This window comes from Centruroides sculpturatus, unplaced genomic scaffold (genome assembly GCF_000671375.1).
Source record: "Centruroides sculpturatus isolate CEXI.00-Female unplaced genomic scaffold, Cexi_2.0 scaffold892, whole genome shotgun sequence".
Taxonomy (NCBI): domain Eukaryota; kingdom Metazoa; phylum Arthropoda; class Arachnida; order Scorpiones; family Buthidae; genus Centruroides; species Centruroides sculpturatus.
Window position 1 is genome coordinate 87,290 of NW_019385138.1, and position 20,178 is coordinate 107,467.

General features: G+C 29.9%; 1 protein-coding gene across 1 annotated transcript in view; it reads right to left on the reverse strand.

Annotated features, from left to right (window-relative positions):
• The window catches only part of LOC111635302 (DNA polymerase lambda-like), a 29,995-nt gene extending 14,949 nt beyond the window's left edge, over positions 1-15,046 (reverse strand). Inside the window, exons 1-8 of the mRNA XM_023380232.1 lie at positions 14,536-15,046; positions 14,361-14,435; positions 11,591-11,698; positions 11,324-11,503; positions 8,781-8,909; positions 8,540-8,704; positions 3,155-3,304; positions 2,888-3,067 (exon numbers count right to left, since the gene is read on the reverse strand). Of these exons, the coding sequence (XP_023236000.1) occupies positions 2,888-3,067; positions 3,155-3,304; positions 8,540-8,704; positions 8,781-8,909; positions 11,324-11,503; positions 11,591-11,698; positions 14,361-14,435; positions 14,536-14,982 (1,434 nt within the window). The 5' untranslated portion in view covers positions 14,983-15,046. The remainder of the gene's footprint in view (positions 1-2,887; positions 3,068-3,154; positions 3,305-8,539; positions 8,705-8,780; positions 8,910-11,323; positions 11,504-11,590; positions 11,699-14,360; positions 14,436-14,535) is intronic.
• Positions 15,047-20,178: the final 5,132 nt, after the last annotated feature.

Here is a 20,178-nt window from a genome sequence, read left to right on the forward strand (position 1 = left end):
GTTCATTCTTATGCAAAACTATAATCATATTTTTAATTTATTTAATTTAAAATATATATATAAATACAAGTATTATATTTTCTTAGTAATTAAAATACAAGACATTTTCATATGATATATTAAAAGATTTTTTCAAAATTTTCATATTTGATTTAATCACTGAATGAGGAATTACAAAAAAAGTTCATTTGAGTAATATTTCAGTGATTTAAACTGACATTCTAAACTATGTTATTTTGGTATTTGAAACTACTGAATGTTTAAATTGGTGATCCTATGTTAAATTATGTTTTATATGTTGAATTTGTTCATAATTTAAGTTTATTAATCCAAATACACATTTATTTTATTATTTTTGATTTATTAATATTTTGATTTATATATAAATTAAAAAATTAAGCAGCAGTGCATCATGTATTGAAATCAAGAAACATTAAATAAATAAATGAAATGTAGAGATCTTTACATAATTAAATCAAGCATAAAATTTAATTCTTTTACTTAAATAAAATAAATTTATAAATAATCTTGTATTACCCAGAAATACAATAGAATTCATATGTTTGCTGAGTTCATAAATGCAATATCTCAATACCATTTACCAATTTGTTAGTACAACACTTACAATAAAAAAGTTCAAAATAGTATGAAAAGTTATGTTATTTAACAAATCATGTCAGTCTCCATATGTCCTGACATATGACCTAAATAACAAAGACTATATGGTTAGATGGAATATCTGACAGAATGAATTCATTTAGTAGCTCTGACAGAAGTAAAATGTTAATGTTAGGAATGCATGCAAGCATGCATTCCTAACATTAACATCTTAACCTTGAATTAAGATATAAAAGAATTTATTCCTGTAGGACGGGTTTCCAATTTGTGTTGTGCAAAACCTTAGGGTTCCACAATAAAACCGTTGAGTCTAGTGAAGTATAAATGCACCAATGCAGATTTGGGATATGAAAGTATAATTATTCTATTCTTGGATCAATTCCTCTTATGATGTCCTATACATGTACTAGAGTTATTTATAGGTTTACAGATTTATCAGTAACAGAACAAACCAAAACCATGATATAATGTTTGACAAGATAATGAAAACCATAAAAGTGACAAAACTTAACCTAAAGGCAGAAAATCATTCAAAAATAACCTTAAAATGTAAGCTAAATATAAATAATAATACAATCATTAAATATTCCTTAATTTGTCGATATTTGTGAAGCAAGTCTATTGAATCTCATGTCAGACAAGCATCGTATCGCCAAGAAGTTAATTAATATCCCATTATCTGTAGTGTGTTTTAACACAATGGTATAGTGTAGAAATAGTTATATCAGTCAAAGAGTATTAGAGTTTTACACTGCAATCATTTTGTGATATTTTTAAGTATTTTACATATAAAAATATAGTGAAAACTGTATAAATTTAGTGCTTTTAGTATTGTGTATATTCAAAATTAAACGATCATAGAGCATTGGCCAAGTTTTGACAAAAAATGTAGCAAGTACTTTAAATGTTTCTAGTGACAAGGAGACAAAGGACAGATACAAATGAAAGTACAAATCCAGAAACTAGTTCTGTTTAAAATATTAAAAGAAAAGAAGTTTAACCTTTCATATTAATGACCAGTTTGAATTAAGTAGTAATAATTGTTTTCCATTATTAATCTTTTTTTTTTTTTTTTTTTTGCATTTTCAACAAATTGTTTTGGTGTTCAAAGACATACCAAAGCTACAGTATTTGTGGGACTGAGGGACAAGGAACTGGAATGCAGAACTGTTCTTCTGAGAGCAAGACAGTTGACAGACATGATCTTAATTTCTTCTAGACATGACAGACAGAAGAAATTAAGTTGGTAAATAACACATATGTGTTATTTACCAACTTAATTGTATTACCAACTTAACTTATTTACCAACTTAATTGTGTTCTTCTAAGTTGGTAATAACACATATGTGTTATTACCAACTTAATTTCTTCTTCTAGTTGCAGGACCCAACATTTCAGAGTGTATGCAGGCAATTGCNATTACAAAAAACCTGTCCTTCCAGTAATATAATGTTTTAATACAATACAAATGTTTTTGTCCTCCTCCTGAAATCTGTATCAGGTTTAAAGATACATGTTCTATAATGGAATGTTTCAAACGAAACATCTGCTGAATTTAAATTTATATTGTTAAAATTTGAAAAGAGTAAAAAAAATTCTTCAAAATTCAAATTTAAATCAATAAATTTGAATACGTTATAAATATGGATAAACCAATCAGGAATACAAAGGTATGAATGGGCAGCAGTGAGGTGTTAAGGTCAGATCAAAGTGCACCTACCATGTGCACAAAATTTGTTTTTCGTCTTTATGGTTAATACAGTTGCCTAACTGGAATGCTTTAAAGATCTCCAAGACCTATAAATCTCTAATATAGTCATTATGCTAGGTGTAATGTATCATACTTGCCTAGTCATGTTCAGCCTCACTGCTATTGTCAGAGGCATATATTAACAGAGCAGGAATGGTGTCTGTGCTCTTTTACACTGCTTGAGGGATCTTTTTGTGGCATATATGTAAACTAAGTCTCTGACAAATCTATCATCCTTCAAGAGCATCGTATAAACCCATGTACTGTACCCTTTCTTTGTTTATGGCATATTTCCTATTTTTNTAAGTTGGTAATAACACATATGTGTTATTACCAACTTAATTTCTTCTTCTAGTTGCAGGACCCAACATTTCAGAGTGTATGCAGGCAATTGCTATTGTATAGCAATTGCTGATTTTATGTTAGTCTCATTATAATAATCATATTTTCATTAAATTTCTACATTTGATAAATTATTATTTGTTTAGTCAAAATTAAATAAAATCAATTAATTCTTACCTGCTGTACCCACTGTTCTGCAGTTGTAGGTCCAGCTCCCCAAATCTTGGTAAATAAGTTTATTGCTTCTACTTTTTGTCCAGAACATATTTCATCAATTTTTCTCAGATGTCCACTTTCAATAATTTCCCAAATTTTATTAGCAAGACTCTTTCCAATTCCTGGTAAAGAAAGAGCCTCCTAATTTAAAATCATAATAAAGAAATGTTCAAACTTTGAACTGAATTCAGAATTTTAGCATTTTAATTAATATAGAAAAATACCAACTTCATAATTAGTTATTGGCTTTGGATAATTTCTCAAAGCAAGTAAAGCTTTCTGATAACCAAAACTTCTCCAATGATCTTTTGTATTTTTATATGTTTCCCAAATTTTATTAGCAAGACTCTTTCCAATTCCTGGTAAAGAAAGAGCCTCCTAATTTAAAATCATAATAAAGAAATGTTCAAACTTTGAACTGAATTCAGAATTTTAGCATTTTAATTAATATAGAAAAATACCAACTTCATAATTAGTTATTGGNACAGAGCAGGAATGGTGTCTGTGCTCTTTTACACTGCTTGAGGGATCTTTTTGTGGCATATATGTAAACTAAGTCTCTGACAAATCTATCATCCTTCAAGAGCATCGTATAAACCCATGTACTGTACCCTTTCTTTGTTTATGGCATATTTCCTATTTTTTAGTAGTGGATATATATTTGGGTCATGTCTATATTCAATGTAAGCACCTTTATGTTTTGCTATTTGTTTACATATTGCATGCAAGTGATCTTCATAAGTAATTAACCTCCTCATTGTTCATGTGCTCCCTGTTGTCAATGTTGTCATCTACAGTATATTGTTACTATTGTTACTCTGGGCTTATACTTATCAGATAATTGTGAAATTAAGTGCTCATCAAAGCCATGTGCCCAGGCTATCTGTGTGATCTGTCACAGTTCAGCTTCTTTATCTGTCACATTGAACAATGTGTATGTGCATGCTCTTTTAGTGAGGACTCAGAAAAAAGCCACTGTGTAAACATAAGGTTCATGAGAGCATACTGATAATTATAGTGGGCAGGAATCAGCTTTGTGATAAATCAGTCATAAATCATTGTCTTGATTCAGTCCTCAATAAAACTGATGCTAAGATCCATAAAATGAGCTTCTGTGCTATTCATCTGCTCTATTTCTAGCAATAGGCCATATAGTTTGTCATTCATTCATCACAGGAAGGCATTGATGTCAGGTTTGATCACCAGATGATGATGTCATCTATGTGCCTTTTATATATCAAGATGTTTGGAAGGAAGCTTAGGAATATCTCCAGCTTGAAATAGTGCATGACAATTTCACAAAGGTCCTCAACTAGAGGGGCTACCCAAGGATATTCCCTGCTTTTGTATGTAGATGCAAGTGTCAAATTGAAAAGAAGATGAGTAACAAAAGATGTGCCAATTTCAATATTAACTAATGGAGTGCACTATTAAGAACCTTATGTGTTAACCAATCCTGCAGGGTGCAGAAACAAGGCTTTATTTTTATTGAGGGGTATAAAGATTTGAAATCTAAGATTGTAATTTATCCCCTAGAGATTTGTCAATGTTAACTTATATGAACTGGCAATGATGCATGGGTATCCTTAAAGACATAAGACTAATAGGTTGTGCATAGATCTCTCTAAATTCTGGGTTGGAAATCTTGCCTTATTGAGTATTGTTCTGTTCCTGCCTACATTTGTGGGCTCTTGCAAAAGCATACAATTTTAGAATATCAGGAGATTCCACCACCACTTTGTCCAGTTTTAAGTGTTTGAGAAGCTTTCAAACACTTGAACTTTATTACATTTGCAACCCAAAAAGGAAACAGTAAAGACACAATAAGGCCTGCAGCTTGTCTAGATAGTTGTCTTGTATAATTTCACACCTCATTTGCACAATATACTAGTGTAAAATGCTTCCTTATATCTCTTGCTTCATTATGACCAATGACTTGTTCTTGCCAGCCCTTAGAAGAACCACATAATTGTGCAAAAGTCATCTCCTGTTTTTCTTTATGTTAAATCATAACCTTGTGTCTTGATGGTTTCTCTAAAACTCTTCATTCTAAATTATGGCTTCTAAAAGTAGAATTTTTTAGAATGGTTTTTTTTAGTGTATTTAGCATTACAGAGCAGTCAGTTTATAGAGGATTTTTCTATTTTACCTTATGATATTTTACATATTATATTATATTACACATTTATGAAGACCTAGTTATTTTAATCCTTTTTATTAGTTAATTTTGCATCTGTATTGCTAAAATAAGTGTTGTAGTATTTTAAATTGCAAATTAATAATTAAAAATCATGATAATGGAACACTTATTAAAACGTTTTATTTGCAATGGTGATTTAATAATCAACTGAATAAACTTTCTAGTCTGTAATAAAGTAAATAAACCATTTTTAGCCATTTAAGGTATACGAAATTTCCTATTTTCATGTAAGGGATATGCAGACTGTATAAGGTTTCCATTGATATAGGATATAATTTTCTCACACAAATCATCAGCAAAGATAAGCTAAGAGTTCATTATTTTGACCCAGAAAATAAAAGACAGCTGATTCAGTATTATTAACCTTATTCTATGCCCAGTGTAACTTGAAAACTGTTCCTGTTGCTCAGAATTTCATAATAATTTTTTGGAATGGAAAAGGAGTTTACATGGAGAATCTAGTAAAGGGAGAGAGAATTAATTTAATTAAGTATTAAGAAACTTTATTGAGTATTCAAGAGATGTATTTGTAGAGTAAGGCCAGAAAAGCCATCTTGTTCTAAGACAATGCAAGACCATAATGTAACAAGCAAAAATTATTGTGATATTGTCACAATGTCAGGCTGCAATTTTTAATCATATTCTTAATTTATTTAATTTAAAATATATGTTTTTTTATCTCAAATTACTAGTGTTTTGCCCCTGTACATCCTGATAACAGAATAATGCCAGTCATCTATGTAATTCTATTTCTGAATTGCTATCATGTAACTTCCAATCTAGACCGAAGTTTGCATATAGTTAATTGGGGCCTTCTGCCCTAAGCTTTTCAAATCTGACTTTTATCTATCTAACATTGTTCTCAAGATTAAGGAGAGACAGACAAGCAGATAAATTACAATGGAAATTTACAGGTCTACAATTCTTTCAAATTGCAGCCCAAAAAGGAAACAGTAAAGACACAATAAGAACCTGAAGTTATAGGTTTTTCTTCATCCTCCTTGCAGCCCAAATCTCTTACCATCAGACTTCTAATTGTTACTTTACACCAGATGGAATGAATTGAGCATTTAGAGAAATGTGCCACTCTAGATGAGGATTATGTTGAAAAATGAAAAATTTAAATTTTTTACACAATCATCATTTTTAAAGATTTTTAAAAGTCAAAAGTAGTAAAAATCAGATTAATGATTTTTACTACTTTTTAACACAGATCACATTTATATAAGGAAATGAAGCTTGGCGTAAAACAGATGATTTAACTTAGAAATATAATCCAGTTTGTAAGAATTGTGAATTTAAATGCTATTCCAGATCAATATTCAAATGCTATTTCAATCAATTTCATATATTAAACATTTTCTAAAATTAATTTTAATTATCAAAATTTTTATGAGATGGGCTCTAAACCAAGATTTCCATTTACTTCTAAACCTAATTTTGTCATAAGTACATAATTTCTTAAAATTAAGTAAAAAAATAAAATAAAACAAAAAAGAAAAATTCAATAGGAAAATATTAATAAATAACAGTAGCTACCTAGCAGAGCCTATGGATAGATCTCTCTCAGGCATGTTATGTGAACGCAATATTCAACAGTTGGAGGTCTTGGTGGTTCTTTCCACCTTTGACCAGCTTATTCTCTTCTATGCACGTTACATTTGGAACATTCTTATCTTGTGGTAACAAAAAACCTGTACACGAGTTCATACATTAAATCAACTCCAATCTCTATGGCCTCTGCCTCTGTCTGAAACAGAACAATGCATGAGAAATGCACTTCTTGACCTCCATCTTATACTATCTAATGGACGCATATCAACTAATTTCTATACACCACCTAATTGTCATCCCAACCCCATCTCACAACTCTTATTTCTTCAAGATAGCTGGCTTTAGCACCTTTATATGATAAGTATACATCCATTCACCCAATGCTCTAGACAGGAACAATGAAGTATGAACTATCACTCAATAATCCAGAAAGCATGGTTACTCCAGGATATCATCAAAAGTCTTATATATCCTCATTCAAACGCCATCTTGAAATTGTCCCACACTATCATCAAAGCAGTTACATATGATAAAAGGCTGTCTGCCCTTTACAAGGAGATTGCCAGAAATAACAACTTCTGCCTGGCTTTCAGAAGTCTCTTTGTTTTCACCTTTTTCTGTAATGCTAAGAATCAACTTGACATGTGGTTCCTCCCAGGGCTGTATACTATCCCCCTTATTGATCACAGATCTAACTGCAACTTGGAATATATGGGAGCTACAGGCCGACCATTAAGCATCTATCTCAAGGAGCACCAAGCATCTGTCAATAAAGGACCTACACCACAGCCCTGGCAACATATGCTTCCAACTCAGACACAGGTGCATCTTAAAAAAGTCTGCCTCCTACATTACATCTTCCATAAGGAACAGCTTAAATATTAAAAGCAGTTAGAAAAAATACAGCAATCAACTTTAAAGATGGCAACTCCTTTCCACTGATATGAAGGATATACTATGATGTTTAGTTTTACAACTCTTTCCCTATGTCATCCTGTGTATCATGTACATGTAGACAGCAACCACCAGTGTTAAGAACTTACTATTTTTGCTTTATCAGGTGCATCTGAGCTTTTGAAGGTCATTAGCATGATGATGACCATTTAATACAAAAGAAAGCATCAGCTAGTATTGTTTATTAACATTTTCCTTTTGTATTATTTTTTCTTTTTTTTTTGTGATTAAATTTCTGGGTGCTATATCCAGTTGTTTGGGTTGTTGAACATAATTTTTTATCTATCAACATCTGAGAGAAAAATTAATTCTGGGTGATTTCTTGACTTGACATCATATCTCAGATTAATTAAATATGAAAAATCATTCATGAATACATATAAGAAAAGACTTTGTGGTATTATTTTATCTTTCAATTGTTTATTCAAGAATAAAAAAATATTTTTTATATTATATATCAGACAGTGTAAAAGGATAGAGAAACAGAATAATTTGTTAATATAAAATATAGACTACAGTATAGAGCTAACCTCAATTTTACTTATGAACTAGATTCAGAACAGATTTAGCTAATATAAGTGAAGGACAAGAAAAAACAGTCTGACCTGAACTATTCATGAAAAATCTCAAAGGATTACAATGTGCTCAAACAGATTCTTCAAGAGAATGTTATCTTATCACAGCCATCTGATTAATATGAAGGAACTAGAATGAATATTGATGATGACTTAATACATAATTTGTTACCAAGATAAAATTTTATTTACTACTAAAACTCAACATTTTAACATTAATACTAATAAAGTAATACTTTTTTTTTTCTTTTTTCAAGAATAAAGATGTGAAGTTTAATCAAATGCCTAAAAAATAAAATATATTATTAAAATTTAATAATAATTACCCTGTTCATGTAATTTATTAATTAGATCAGATAATATGCTTTTATGTGATTCACCATCAGCATGTGTAATCAAAATATCCAAATCTCCACAAGTTTGCTTGCCACGTCGATATGAACCACATGCTTCAACTATTAAATCAGGATTAAAAGATAATGCAACTGATTTTACCTATCAAAATTAAAAAAAAAATAATATCATTGTTTAAAAATTCTATGTAAAAGAGATGAAACTAAACTATTTTTACTGTTTCTGCAATTTCTTTAGCTTCCTCTCGAGGCATTCTATCCAAAAAATCATCAAAATATTTTAATCCAATTTTTTGCTGAAAAGACAGTTTTGCCTTGGAATTTAAATCTTCTAATGTATATAAACCCTGGTAAAAAACATACATATTAATTATGAAAGATAATGCCATTTGAATAATTATATTTTTTTTATTTCAAACACATTTTTTCCTATCATAATATTATGAATAGATACAGTTGATTTTATAAATATTTTAAATAATTAAGTTTATTGTTTTATAGCAATTAAATAATAATGAAATAAATTGTAAAGTAATTTACATCAGACTGAAAAACTGATGCAATCTAGAAGAAAGCCTGAAAGTAAATGTATATTTTCAAAAATTGACTTAAACTATAAAGAATTTAAAATATATATATAAATACAAGTATTATATTTTCTTAGTAATTAAAATACAAGACATTTTCATATGATATATTAAAAGATTTTTTCAAAATTTTCATATTTGATTTAATCACTGAATGAGGAATTACAAAAAAAGTTCATTTGAGTAATATTTCAGTGATTTAAACTGACATTCTAAACTATGTTATTTTGGTATTTGAAACTACTGAATGTTTAAATTGGTGATCCTATGTTAAATTATGTTTTATATGTTGAATTTGTTCATAATTTAAGTTTATTAATCCAAATACACATTTATTTTATTATTTTTGATTTATTAATATTTTGATTTATATATAAATTAAAAAATTAAGCAGCAGTGCATCATGTATTGAAATCAAGAAACATTAAATAAATAAATGAAATGTAGAGATCTTTACATAATTAAATCAAGCATAAAATTTAATTCTTTTACTTAAATAAAATAAATTTATAAATAATCTTGTATTACCCAGAAATACAATAGAATTCATATGTTTGCTGAGTTCATAAATGCAATATCTCAATACCATTTACCAATTTGTTAGTACAACACTTACAATAAAAAAGTTCAAAATAGTATGAAAAGTTATGTTATTTAACAAATCATGTCAGTCTCCATATGTCCTGACATATGACCTAAATAACAAAGACTATATGGTTAGATGGAATATCTGACAGAATGAATTCATTTAGTAGCTCTGACAGAAGTAAAATGTTAATGTTAGGAATGCATGCAAGCATGCATTCCTAACATTAACATCTTAACCTTGAATTAAGATATAAAAGAATTTATTCCTGTAGGACGGGTTTCCAATTTGTGTTGTGCAAAACCTTAGGGTTCCACAATAAAACCGTTGAGTCTAGTGAAGTATAAATGCACCAATGCAGATTTGGGATATGAAAGTATAATTATTCTATTCTTGGATCAATTCCTCTTATGATGTCCTATACATGTACTAGAGTTATTTATAGGTTTACAGATTTATCAGTAACAGAACAAACCAAAACCATGATATAATGTTTGACAAGATAATGAAAACCATAAAAGTGACAAAACTTAACCTAAAGGCAGAAAATCATTCAAAAATAACCTTAAAATGTAAGCTAAATATAAATAATAATACAATCATTAAATATTCCTTAATTTGTCGATATTTGTGAAGCAAGTCTATTGAATCTCATGTCAGACAAGCATCGTATCGCCAAGAAGTTAATTAATATCCCATTATCTGTAGTGTGTTTTAACACAATGGTATAGTGTAGAAATAGTTATATCAGTCAAAGAGTATTAGAGTTTTACACTGCAATCATTTTGTGATATTTTTAAGTATTTTACATATAAAAATATAGTGAAAACTGTATAAATTTAGTGCTTTTAGTATTGTGTATATTCAAAATTAAACGATCATAGAGCATTGGCCAAGTTTTGACGAAAAATGTAGCAAGTACTTTAAATGTTTCTAGTGACAAGGAGACAAAGGACAGATACAAATGAAAGTACAAATCCAGACACTAGTTCTGTTTAAAATATTAAAAGAAAAGAAGTTTAACCTTTCATATTAATGACCAGTTTGAATTAAGTAGTAATAATTGTTTTCCATTATTAATCTTTTTTTTTTTTTTTTTTTTTGCATTTTCAACAAATTGTTTTGGTGTTCAAAGACATACCAAAGCTACAGTATTTGTGGGACTGAGGGACAAGGAACTGGAATGCAGAACTGTTCTTCTGAGAGCAAGACAGTTGACAGACATGATCTTAATTTCTTCTAGACATGACAGACAGAAGAAATTAAGTTGGTAATAACACATATGTGTTATTACCAACTTAATTGTATTACCAACTTAACTTATTTACCAACTTAATTGTGTTCTTCTAAGTTGGTAATAACACATATGTGTTAAGTTGGTAATAACACATATGTGTTATTACCAACTTAATTTCTTCTTCTAGTTGCAGGACCCAACATTTCAGAGTGTATGCAGGCAATTGCTATTGTATAGCAATTGCTGATTTTATGTTAGTCTCATTATAATAATCATATTTTCATTAAATTTCTACATTTGATAAATTATTATTTGTTTAGTCAAAATTAAATAAAATCAATTAATTCTTACCTGCTGTACCCACTGTTCTGCAGTTGTAGGTCCAGCTCCCCAAATCTTGGTAAATAAGTTTATTGCTTCTACTTTTTGTCCAGAACATATTTCATCAATTTTTCTCAGATGTCCACTTTCAATAATTTCCCAAATTTTATTAGCAAGACTCTTTCCAATTCCTGGTAAAGAAAGAGCCTCCTAATTTAAAATCATAATAAAGAAATGTTCAAACTTTGAACTGAATTCAGAATTTTAGCATTTTAATTAATATAGAAAAATACCAACTTCATAATTAGTTATTGGCTTTGGATAATTTCTCAAAGCAAGTAAAGCTTTCTGATAACCAAAACTTCTCCAATGATCTTTTGTATTTTTATATGTTTCAGCTAAAATCTGTATTAAAAAAAATTTATATCTTGAATAAAATATCTTTGTTTAAAATAAAATCATGTAATCATTTAATTTAAAAATAAAATATCAAAATCATTAATATTTTGATTTTTATAACTGTAAAATGAATTCCATTTCAAAACTACAAAATACAGTAGAGCCTCGATTATCCGACCCAATTGGGGACTGGGGTTGGTCAGATAACCGAAAAGTATGAAAAAATCCATTATTAGTGTAGTATATTATTATATCCCATGTTATTAGTATATTAGTATATCGCTATTAACCTACTTTGCGTTGAATTTTCATCGATGTTAAGCCTAACAAAAATTTTTTAAAATAATAATCATTGCTATTTTATCGTTAAAAATTAGAAAATTAAGCCTCGTTTAAATACTGGCTCCCTTTCATGGTTGAATGAGTGTTGCCAGCTAAAACACGTAAAAATAATATTAAAATAGCCAAGACATAGCCAAATATTGTAGTGCCACATCACTAGCGGACATTTGAAATTTGCCGACTAGGACAGTCGGTTAACCGAGGTGGCGGTTAATTGGGGGTCGAATAATCGAGGCTCTACTGTAATATCTATTTCTGAACTATTCATTTATAATATTAACATTTTTAATTATTTTAAAGGTAAACCATTCTACCTGTGAGGAAAATACCATTTTGGTTCAGGGAGGAATGGGAGGTATCCTTCTCCATTCAAAGTTCAGCCCCTATCAGACACTGAGTGAACTACTCATGCCATGTTGTGGCATCCAAATCAATCATAGTAGCATGCTTGGATTGGGGATTTGTATTCATTTTTGTTTTGTTTTATCTAAAAATTAGTCTCATTTCAAATTATTTATATGCCAAACCCTTTATCCAAAAATCTAAGTTCCTCTGACTCGAAAACTAATTTATTATTGCAAGGTAAGACATGACATTTCTATCTTACCTGGTGTCAGGAAAAACAATAAAAATTATTAAAATTACCATCCTTTGACATTGTGAGTAGGTTTAGCGGACTTATAGCTGATAAATGTTTGATAATTTAATCTTATTGAACCCGGTTCCTCACAAATGTATTTTATACTAAGATATGAATCCATGTTTCAGAGTTGCAATACATAAAAATGGTGGATAAAAGTTGAGACAGAAATTTTGAATATTTTTATAAATAAAATCTGTTTAAAAAGGAACCACCATTTCACTTTCAATGTTCTGGAATAGAAACTTTTGACAATGTTTTGACGATGGTGGTTCCTTTTTAAACAGATTTTATCTTCAATTTTATTTTTAAACATAATTGCCATCTCACAGAACTCTTCAATTCTGAATATCTGTTGTGAGAATGGAAGTCTTGCAAAGTCAACAATCTGATCTTTTTGCATCACTTAAGATATGCAAACATAACACATCACCATTTCAAAATCATGAAATACTGTTAACATGTGTTGTAATTGGAAAGTTTTACATAAATGTCTTTTATAACTTTAACTTTCAGAATCTCTGATTATTTTAAACTTTGTTGTTTTTTTGTTAAGCATTGCTTATTTTGAAAAAAAAATGTCATCTTGTAGAGATGTACTCTCTGACTTGACTATTACATGTTAAATGTTTGTTTTCTTTACTTATGTGAAATTTTTATCCAGATATTCTTTATGTTTTGAAAAAATAAATTGCTTTATAATGATGAATTGGTTTTAGTTTTACTGTGTATACCTCATCTAACTTTGAAAAGTCAATAATAAATATTTTTATTTGAAACTAAATTGTTTAAACTAATTTTATTTTAAGCTAAAATATTTTTAGTCACCAATTCATGATAAACTATTTTTATACAATTGAAAAAATTTTAAGGATTGGTGTGCTACATGAGCAGTTGAAACAAGTTTGTTTACAGCACCACAATATGGCAGCTTGTACCAGATATTACTGCACAGCAGTGCTACTATTGGCTACAATTCTCATGCCTGTAAAAGTACAGTACAGTACAATACAGTAGGTCATCTCCTGTTCCAGTCTAAAAAATTAAAGTAAAAATCTTTACCTCCCAATTTCAATTATTAATGAATTTATAACCTAGAGTAGTTACTGAATGAATTACAGGACCAGAAGTAACAGGGAAAAAAAACATAGTTTTTAAGTTGACCAAGGAATATAAAGAGCTCTTCCACTTCCCTTCTGATGTTTATTTGTATTATATTTTACTTTGTACTGTATTAAAACTGTTTTATATCACTATAAATATTGTGGCATTGAATAAATAACTACTAGATATATCAAAATTAAATTAACATTAGAAAGCTCATCTATCTCAATGCTTTCCCATAACATTTTTAAAGCATACAATTTGAGATAGACGAGAAAAAAACTGTAAAATTCAGAAATAATAATAGTAAATAGGCAAAACACTTAGATATCACACAAAAATGAATTAACACATCTGAAGGCAAAGTGCTAACAAATTTTAGGATCTTTTAAATGTTCCATTTAGTATTTATGAATGGAATTTCAATATGTTTTTACTTTTTCAGCTTCAGAGTACTTTAGGCTTGGAGAACCCTAAACAGCTGCTTACTTTGCTTGTTGTTCCCACCGCTCTCAAACTTTTATAAATTCTAATTGTATTATGAAATTTATATTTAAGATAAAAAAATGTATGTATACTTACTTCCAATTTTTCTATTATATGCTTATTATAATTTGTCGGCTTGCTTTTAGATGAATAGGAACAAACCCAGTTTTGCTATAGGATATCATAAAAACTATATTAACACAAAGTGTTTTTAATCAATTATATATTTAAAAAATAAATAAGACAAATGATAACTATTCATTTTACATACTGAATTTAAATCCTGATTCTTTATAGGACTTGTATTTTCTGAACTGAAACCTGAATCTTGTATGTGATTATTTTCAGTGTTACTTAATGAACATTCATTTTCAACTTTCTGTCGTTTACAACAATCAATTAAATCATCATCCTTCCTTATCACAGAACATTTTAATTTATATGAATCTGAATCAATCAATTGTCGTTGCTCAAAACATTTACTTAACCAAAGGCTTTTAATTATTTCTAAATTTCTTACATCTTTCTCATTAACGAATTTTTCTAATTTACAACGATCTAAGGAATCTTCGATGATTAAATGCGTGGCTTCGAATACTTTATTCACCACGTGGCCACCATGTTTTTTAATTTGATTTTCGAATATTTCCTTTCTTACTTTTCCTATCCCTGTTGGGAGAATGTAGAATTTTAAATCGGAAAAAAATAATTCCGACATATCATTTCAATGATTAAAAACTGCGTATGATCGTATCGTCAACTCTGCTTCCGCCATTATGACGACGTTCGCCACCAGAGAGCGTTTGAGTAGATTCTTCTTTCCTGTGTGATAAATTGGCGGCAAATTTAATCAGACATATTTTGTTTTGAATGTTATTGTCGTTTATAATTAAGTTTCGTGGTTTTAAAATGGGCAAACAACAAGCAATTTCGTCATTTTTTAAGCCAGCAACGAGTAATAAACGACAAAGCACAGAATCTGATGAGGTATTTCGTTTTGTGCATATATCTGTATGTTACCTTTCTGTCTAGTGATTATTTTCAGTATAGTAAATTATGATCAATTACTTCTGTAGACTATATTCGTCCCTAAAGAAGGAATAATTTAATTTGATTTAATTTAATTTTAAGGATCTTATCTTATGTGAAGTTGAAGCATTGAATTTCTCTGGAAAACTATACAAAAAGAATTCTTAATTGCTTTAATTCTTAAAATATTTTAATTTCCTTTAATGCAATAAAAACAACTAAATATATAAAAAGTCTAAATGCTTTCAAACATTGAACATTCATTGTCATGGACATTCATGCATAAAATTGTTGCTATGAAGATCGATACATCTCGTTACAAGAATGAACATTTGTATAGTAATAAAGGGAAAAGTTATAAAAATAAATCTAAATTCAAAACAAATGTAAAATAAGAAAAATATATACAATAAAGTGAAAATGCTATGGTACAACTTTCTATGCGACATAAAAATATTTGAGCCACTTCCAAAACATGGTTAAGGAGTTCGTCTACAGGATTAAAGATAGTAATATTGCTTTTTAAACAACTTTGATAAATTCATTTTGCTTCTGTTTTGTGATTTTCTTTTGATTTTAAGGTTTCCAACAATGTATTTTCACATTGAAATGTGAAAATACAGATTTGTTGGATGTTCTGTATAAGATGCTTTGTATCTTAAAAATGTAAATATCATAGAAGTCTAATCTAATCGAATGTTTCTGTTATGTTCTTTAACTATTTATTTTTATTGTTTTGATATACTGTGTCTAATTCTGCATTTAGGAAGATCACAATAAATAGATTACAAGACGAAAACGTGTACGTACAAAGACGTTAGTTTGCTATTAAACGTTTATTGCTGGAATTATAAGGTTTAGGAGTGTTAATTGATACATTTTCCAGTATACGCGTAAGAAGATTTGAGATTACAAGACAAAATACTTGATTTTGACATTTTTTTGCAAAATTGAAAAGTAGATTTTTCAGTAGTCAAATTATTTTAATAGTACTTAACATTTCAACGATATTAAATAATATAATTTGATTTCTGTAAAGACTGTTTTTAATTTTTATGAAAGATGTTAGTTGATGGCTGCTCCTATGGATGTTCATACAGAGATGCATGACACTATATACTTGACTGTCCTCTTACTGAGAATTTTTATATAAGGGCCAATTACATTTGGTTACAGGACCAAGTATTTCATATACAGTACTTGCATGAAGTAAAGGGAACTTGGAGACTTCCAATGAGCATAATTTTGCCTGGTTAATTTGGCTGTTTGTTGGATGATTTTAAAGGAATTGATGGTACTACTTGATAGTATCTTTGAAACTATAGCTTGGTGGACACTAGGAAGAGCTGGGGTCGTATTCTAGTCACTGTCTCTGGTCTTTCGTAAGCCGGTTGCTGATTCGCTAATCATTTGGATTAGCCAATCAGCAACCGGCTTACGAGAGACAGTGACCAGAATATGGCCCCTGCTTTCATATATAGAGACGATCCCATTGTCTATTGTATCTATGGTCAAGCTCATTTCAGAAGGTGCAGTACTGTAACAGCTTATAGCTGTATACAGTGTAAGTAAAATGTGATAGTTGAGCAAGGAAGATGAGATCCTGGACTACCCATTTGGGCTTGAGTCTGAACCAAGGCATTCTCAGCCCAACTTTAGGGCTCCTTGGCTTATGGAAATTCAGCTGCAATTAAACCTACATACACTGTAGGCTTAATTATATAGCACTCACCAAATAAACCATCACCAGTTCATAACCAAACAGAAAAATTCTTGTTATGAACATTTTCATCTATATGTAATAGACATCCTCAGGTATTGACGATATCAAACTAATGCCTAGTAGAATAGAATGTTTTTAAAAGTTCCATTTAACTACGTAATTCGAATATGTTGCGTTAAAATTTAAAATTAATATTCCACAAGATGAACAGATGGGGTTATCACATACAACAAAACACTTTCTAATATATGTATAGAGAGATTGCAAGGACCACTAAAATACACATAGCATATAGACGCTCTCTGACAGTCTTCTCTCTCATCAGAAATGATAAAAACCGTATAGAAGATTCTAATTCTCCAGGGGTTTATGCAGTTTTTCTTCAAGATGACTGGGTTAACCATGCATTAACATACATTGGAGCATTGGCAATAGGTCTCGCCATGAGGATGAAAGAACACGAATACTCAATAAGAAAACAGCTGACCACAATGGCATTAGCGACATATGTGAATAATGAGGACGTTCATGTTGAACTATGAAACACTAAATTGCTACACAGAGTATCAGATAAGGCACAACTCAAGTATTGTACATGAATGAAATGAAACTTGAAACTATTAAAAAGTGATTTGTGAAATGTTTATTTGTCATTGGATATTGTCAACTTTTCTTTTTTTAATAATGATAAAATTTTTTGTGTAAACACCATTGTTTAAATTTTTATATATGATCTATATAATTATGTAATCAGTTAATTAGAACAAAATGGAATTTAACTTGGCTTTGGACTCATTATCTATGAAGTCAGAAAAGATAAGCTTTTTTAGTTATTAAGATTTTTTGTATTTGAAATCTATTAGCCAAAAAAATTCTTATCATCATAGGTAAAAACAACAATTGAAAATATTTATTAGCATTTGCTTTAAATGTGTTTAAAGACAAATAACAAAAATGCTGCTGACAATAGAATGGTATTTAAATAATTTATGTATATTTTTCAAAGTTACTTTATTTGTTTAAGCTTATTTGTTAATAAATCTCAGATATTTAATCTACTGATATAATGGAAGACTCCAAGAGTCAGATTCAAGAGTGACTATAAGCCCTCCCATTGACATCAAAAAATTAAAAAAAAAGTTTGAACAAATAAACTTTAAACGTTTATGATGGCAACTAGAAACTGTATATATTCAAATATTTTTAAGTTTTGATCTCTTCTAGATCTGATACTGGAAGTCTCTATTACAAAATAGTAATTTCAAAAATCCAAGATAAAATGCTTCCAAGTTTTTGGATTTTTAACACAATTCACATGCAGGAGTCTGCAACCTTTTACTGAGAAGAGCCAAATGACCTGTAAAAGACAGGTTTGGGGGTCAGATATGAATGATAGAAAGATTATGAGTTTTTTATTTTTGAATAACAACAAACATAAATTAATATAAAATTTATAACTTTTTTTTTGAAAGAATGATCAAAATTAGAGATACATTTTATGACACAGAATATTAAAATATCTTTTAGATGTTCATTGGATAGTAATGTTTGATATTTTGATTTTTTACACTGTCATTTTTGAAAAGGTTTGTTTGTAAAGATATGTAGAACTATAAACTCTTAAGACAAAATTTTCTTCTTGCAGAGATTTGTAAAAATTCAAAAACTCTCTTCTTTAAATAAGTTTTTATAAAAATATTTTGCAGCAAGGATTATTAATTCTAGTTAACTGTTCAAAACTTTGCATAAAGTTTCTTTTATCATCAACAGTCAAAACATGTTGGTGAAAACGAGCTATACAGGCCATATAAATATGCTTCAGAGCTATATTTGACCATGAGCCACAGGTTGGGAACCCAAAAGATTATTTATTTAATAGGTTATGCATTTGGAATAATTTTGTTTTTAATTATAATCACTTATTATTCAGTTAACGAATTTTCCAAATATAATTTATATTATAGAAATTATTTATTTAGATTTCAAACTTAGCAGTTTAGAAATAAGAAAATAACAACAACAGTTTAAGCATTAAGTACTAAAGTTGATATGCTCTTAAAAATAAGCTTTTCTTCTACTGTGAGGATGGAACACTGGCCCTGACCCTCGCTTTTCCCGCAATCCGTTAGGATGACGCAAGAAAACTTTTAGACGTATGGGGATAGTGGTTGCAGGATGCAAAGAGATCCACACAGAGACTGAAATGACAAAATGAATGCATTTATTTTAACATCATGTTTACAGACAAGATTAAAGGATGTACTGTAATTCTTAGGAGGAAAGTTTGTTTCAGCTGATCCGGAAAGCTTGCATCAACCAGTGAGTGTTCGTCCATCCTTCCAGAGATGCTCTAACAAGATTTGGATGTGGGAGGTTCCAGAGTGGAAAAAACATCATCAGGAAGTTAAGCCCTCTGTTGCCCCTGCACTCGGAATCTTTGGGGTTTCTCCTTTGTTCTTTTTTGGAGTGCTGTAATCTACAATGCCATGCACATGGATGGATGTTCTCGATCACAACCTCCTCATATCCTTGGGATCCTTTGGGATCCCAGCCAAAACCTCAGGATTTTCATCCAAAATCCTGAGGTTTTGGCTGGTCCAAATGGTGGTCCCCTGAAACTTCATTGGTCCCTGGTCTGTTGCCAGGGGGGTTGCCAAATAACTCCGAAAACTCCCATCTAGACCAGCGCTGTCCAACTGGCGGCCCGCGGGCCATATACGGCCCACCAAATAATTTTTACGGCCCGCGAGTACATTTTAATATGAATAAATATATGTTACTAAATTATTATTATTAATATTAAAATTATTTTGCTACCGTGTTTACCCGAAAATAAGACAGTGTCTTATATTAATTTTTGTTTTGAAAAATGCGCTAGGTCTTATTTTTTCCAGGAAGAAGAATTCACATTTATTATTGAACAAAATTCCCAAGTCGAACTTAGACGAGAGTGACGTATATCCGGTGTGTCGAACTGTCGCCTTTTTATAGCGTCAACATCGGACTCGCTGACCAATTAGTGCTTACAGACCGTAGCACTATGCAAATGTCATGTGGCGTGTTCCCGGCCGACCAATTAGCCATCACCAACCTTCTTGGCCCCCGAAATGATTGGTGAAGAAAATATGGCCCGCGGGCTATGATAAGTTGGACAGCGCTGCT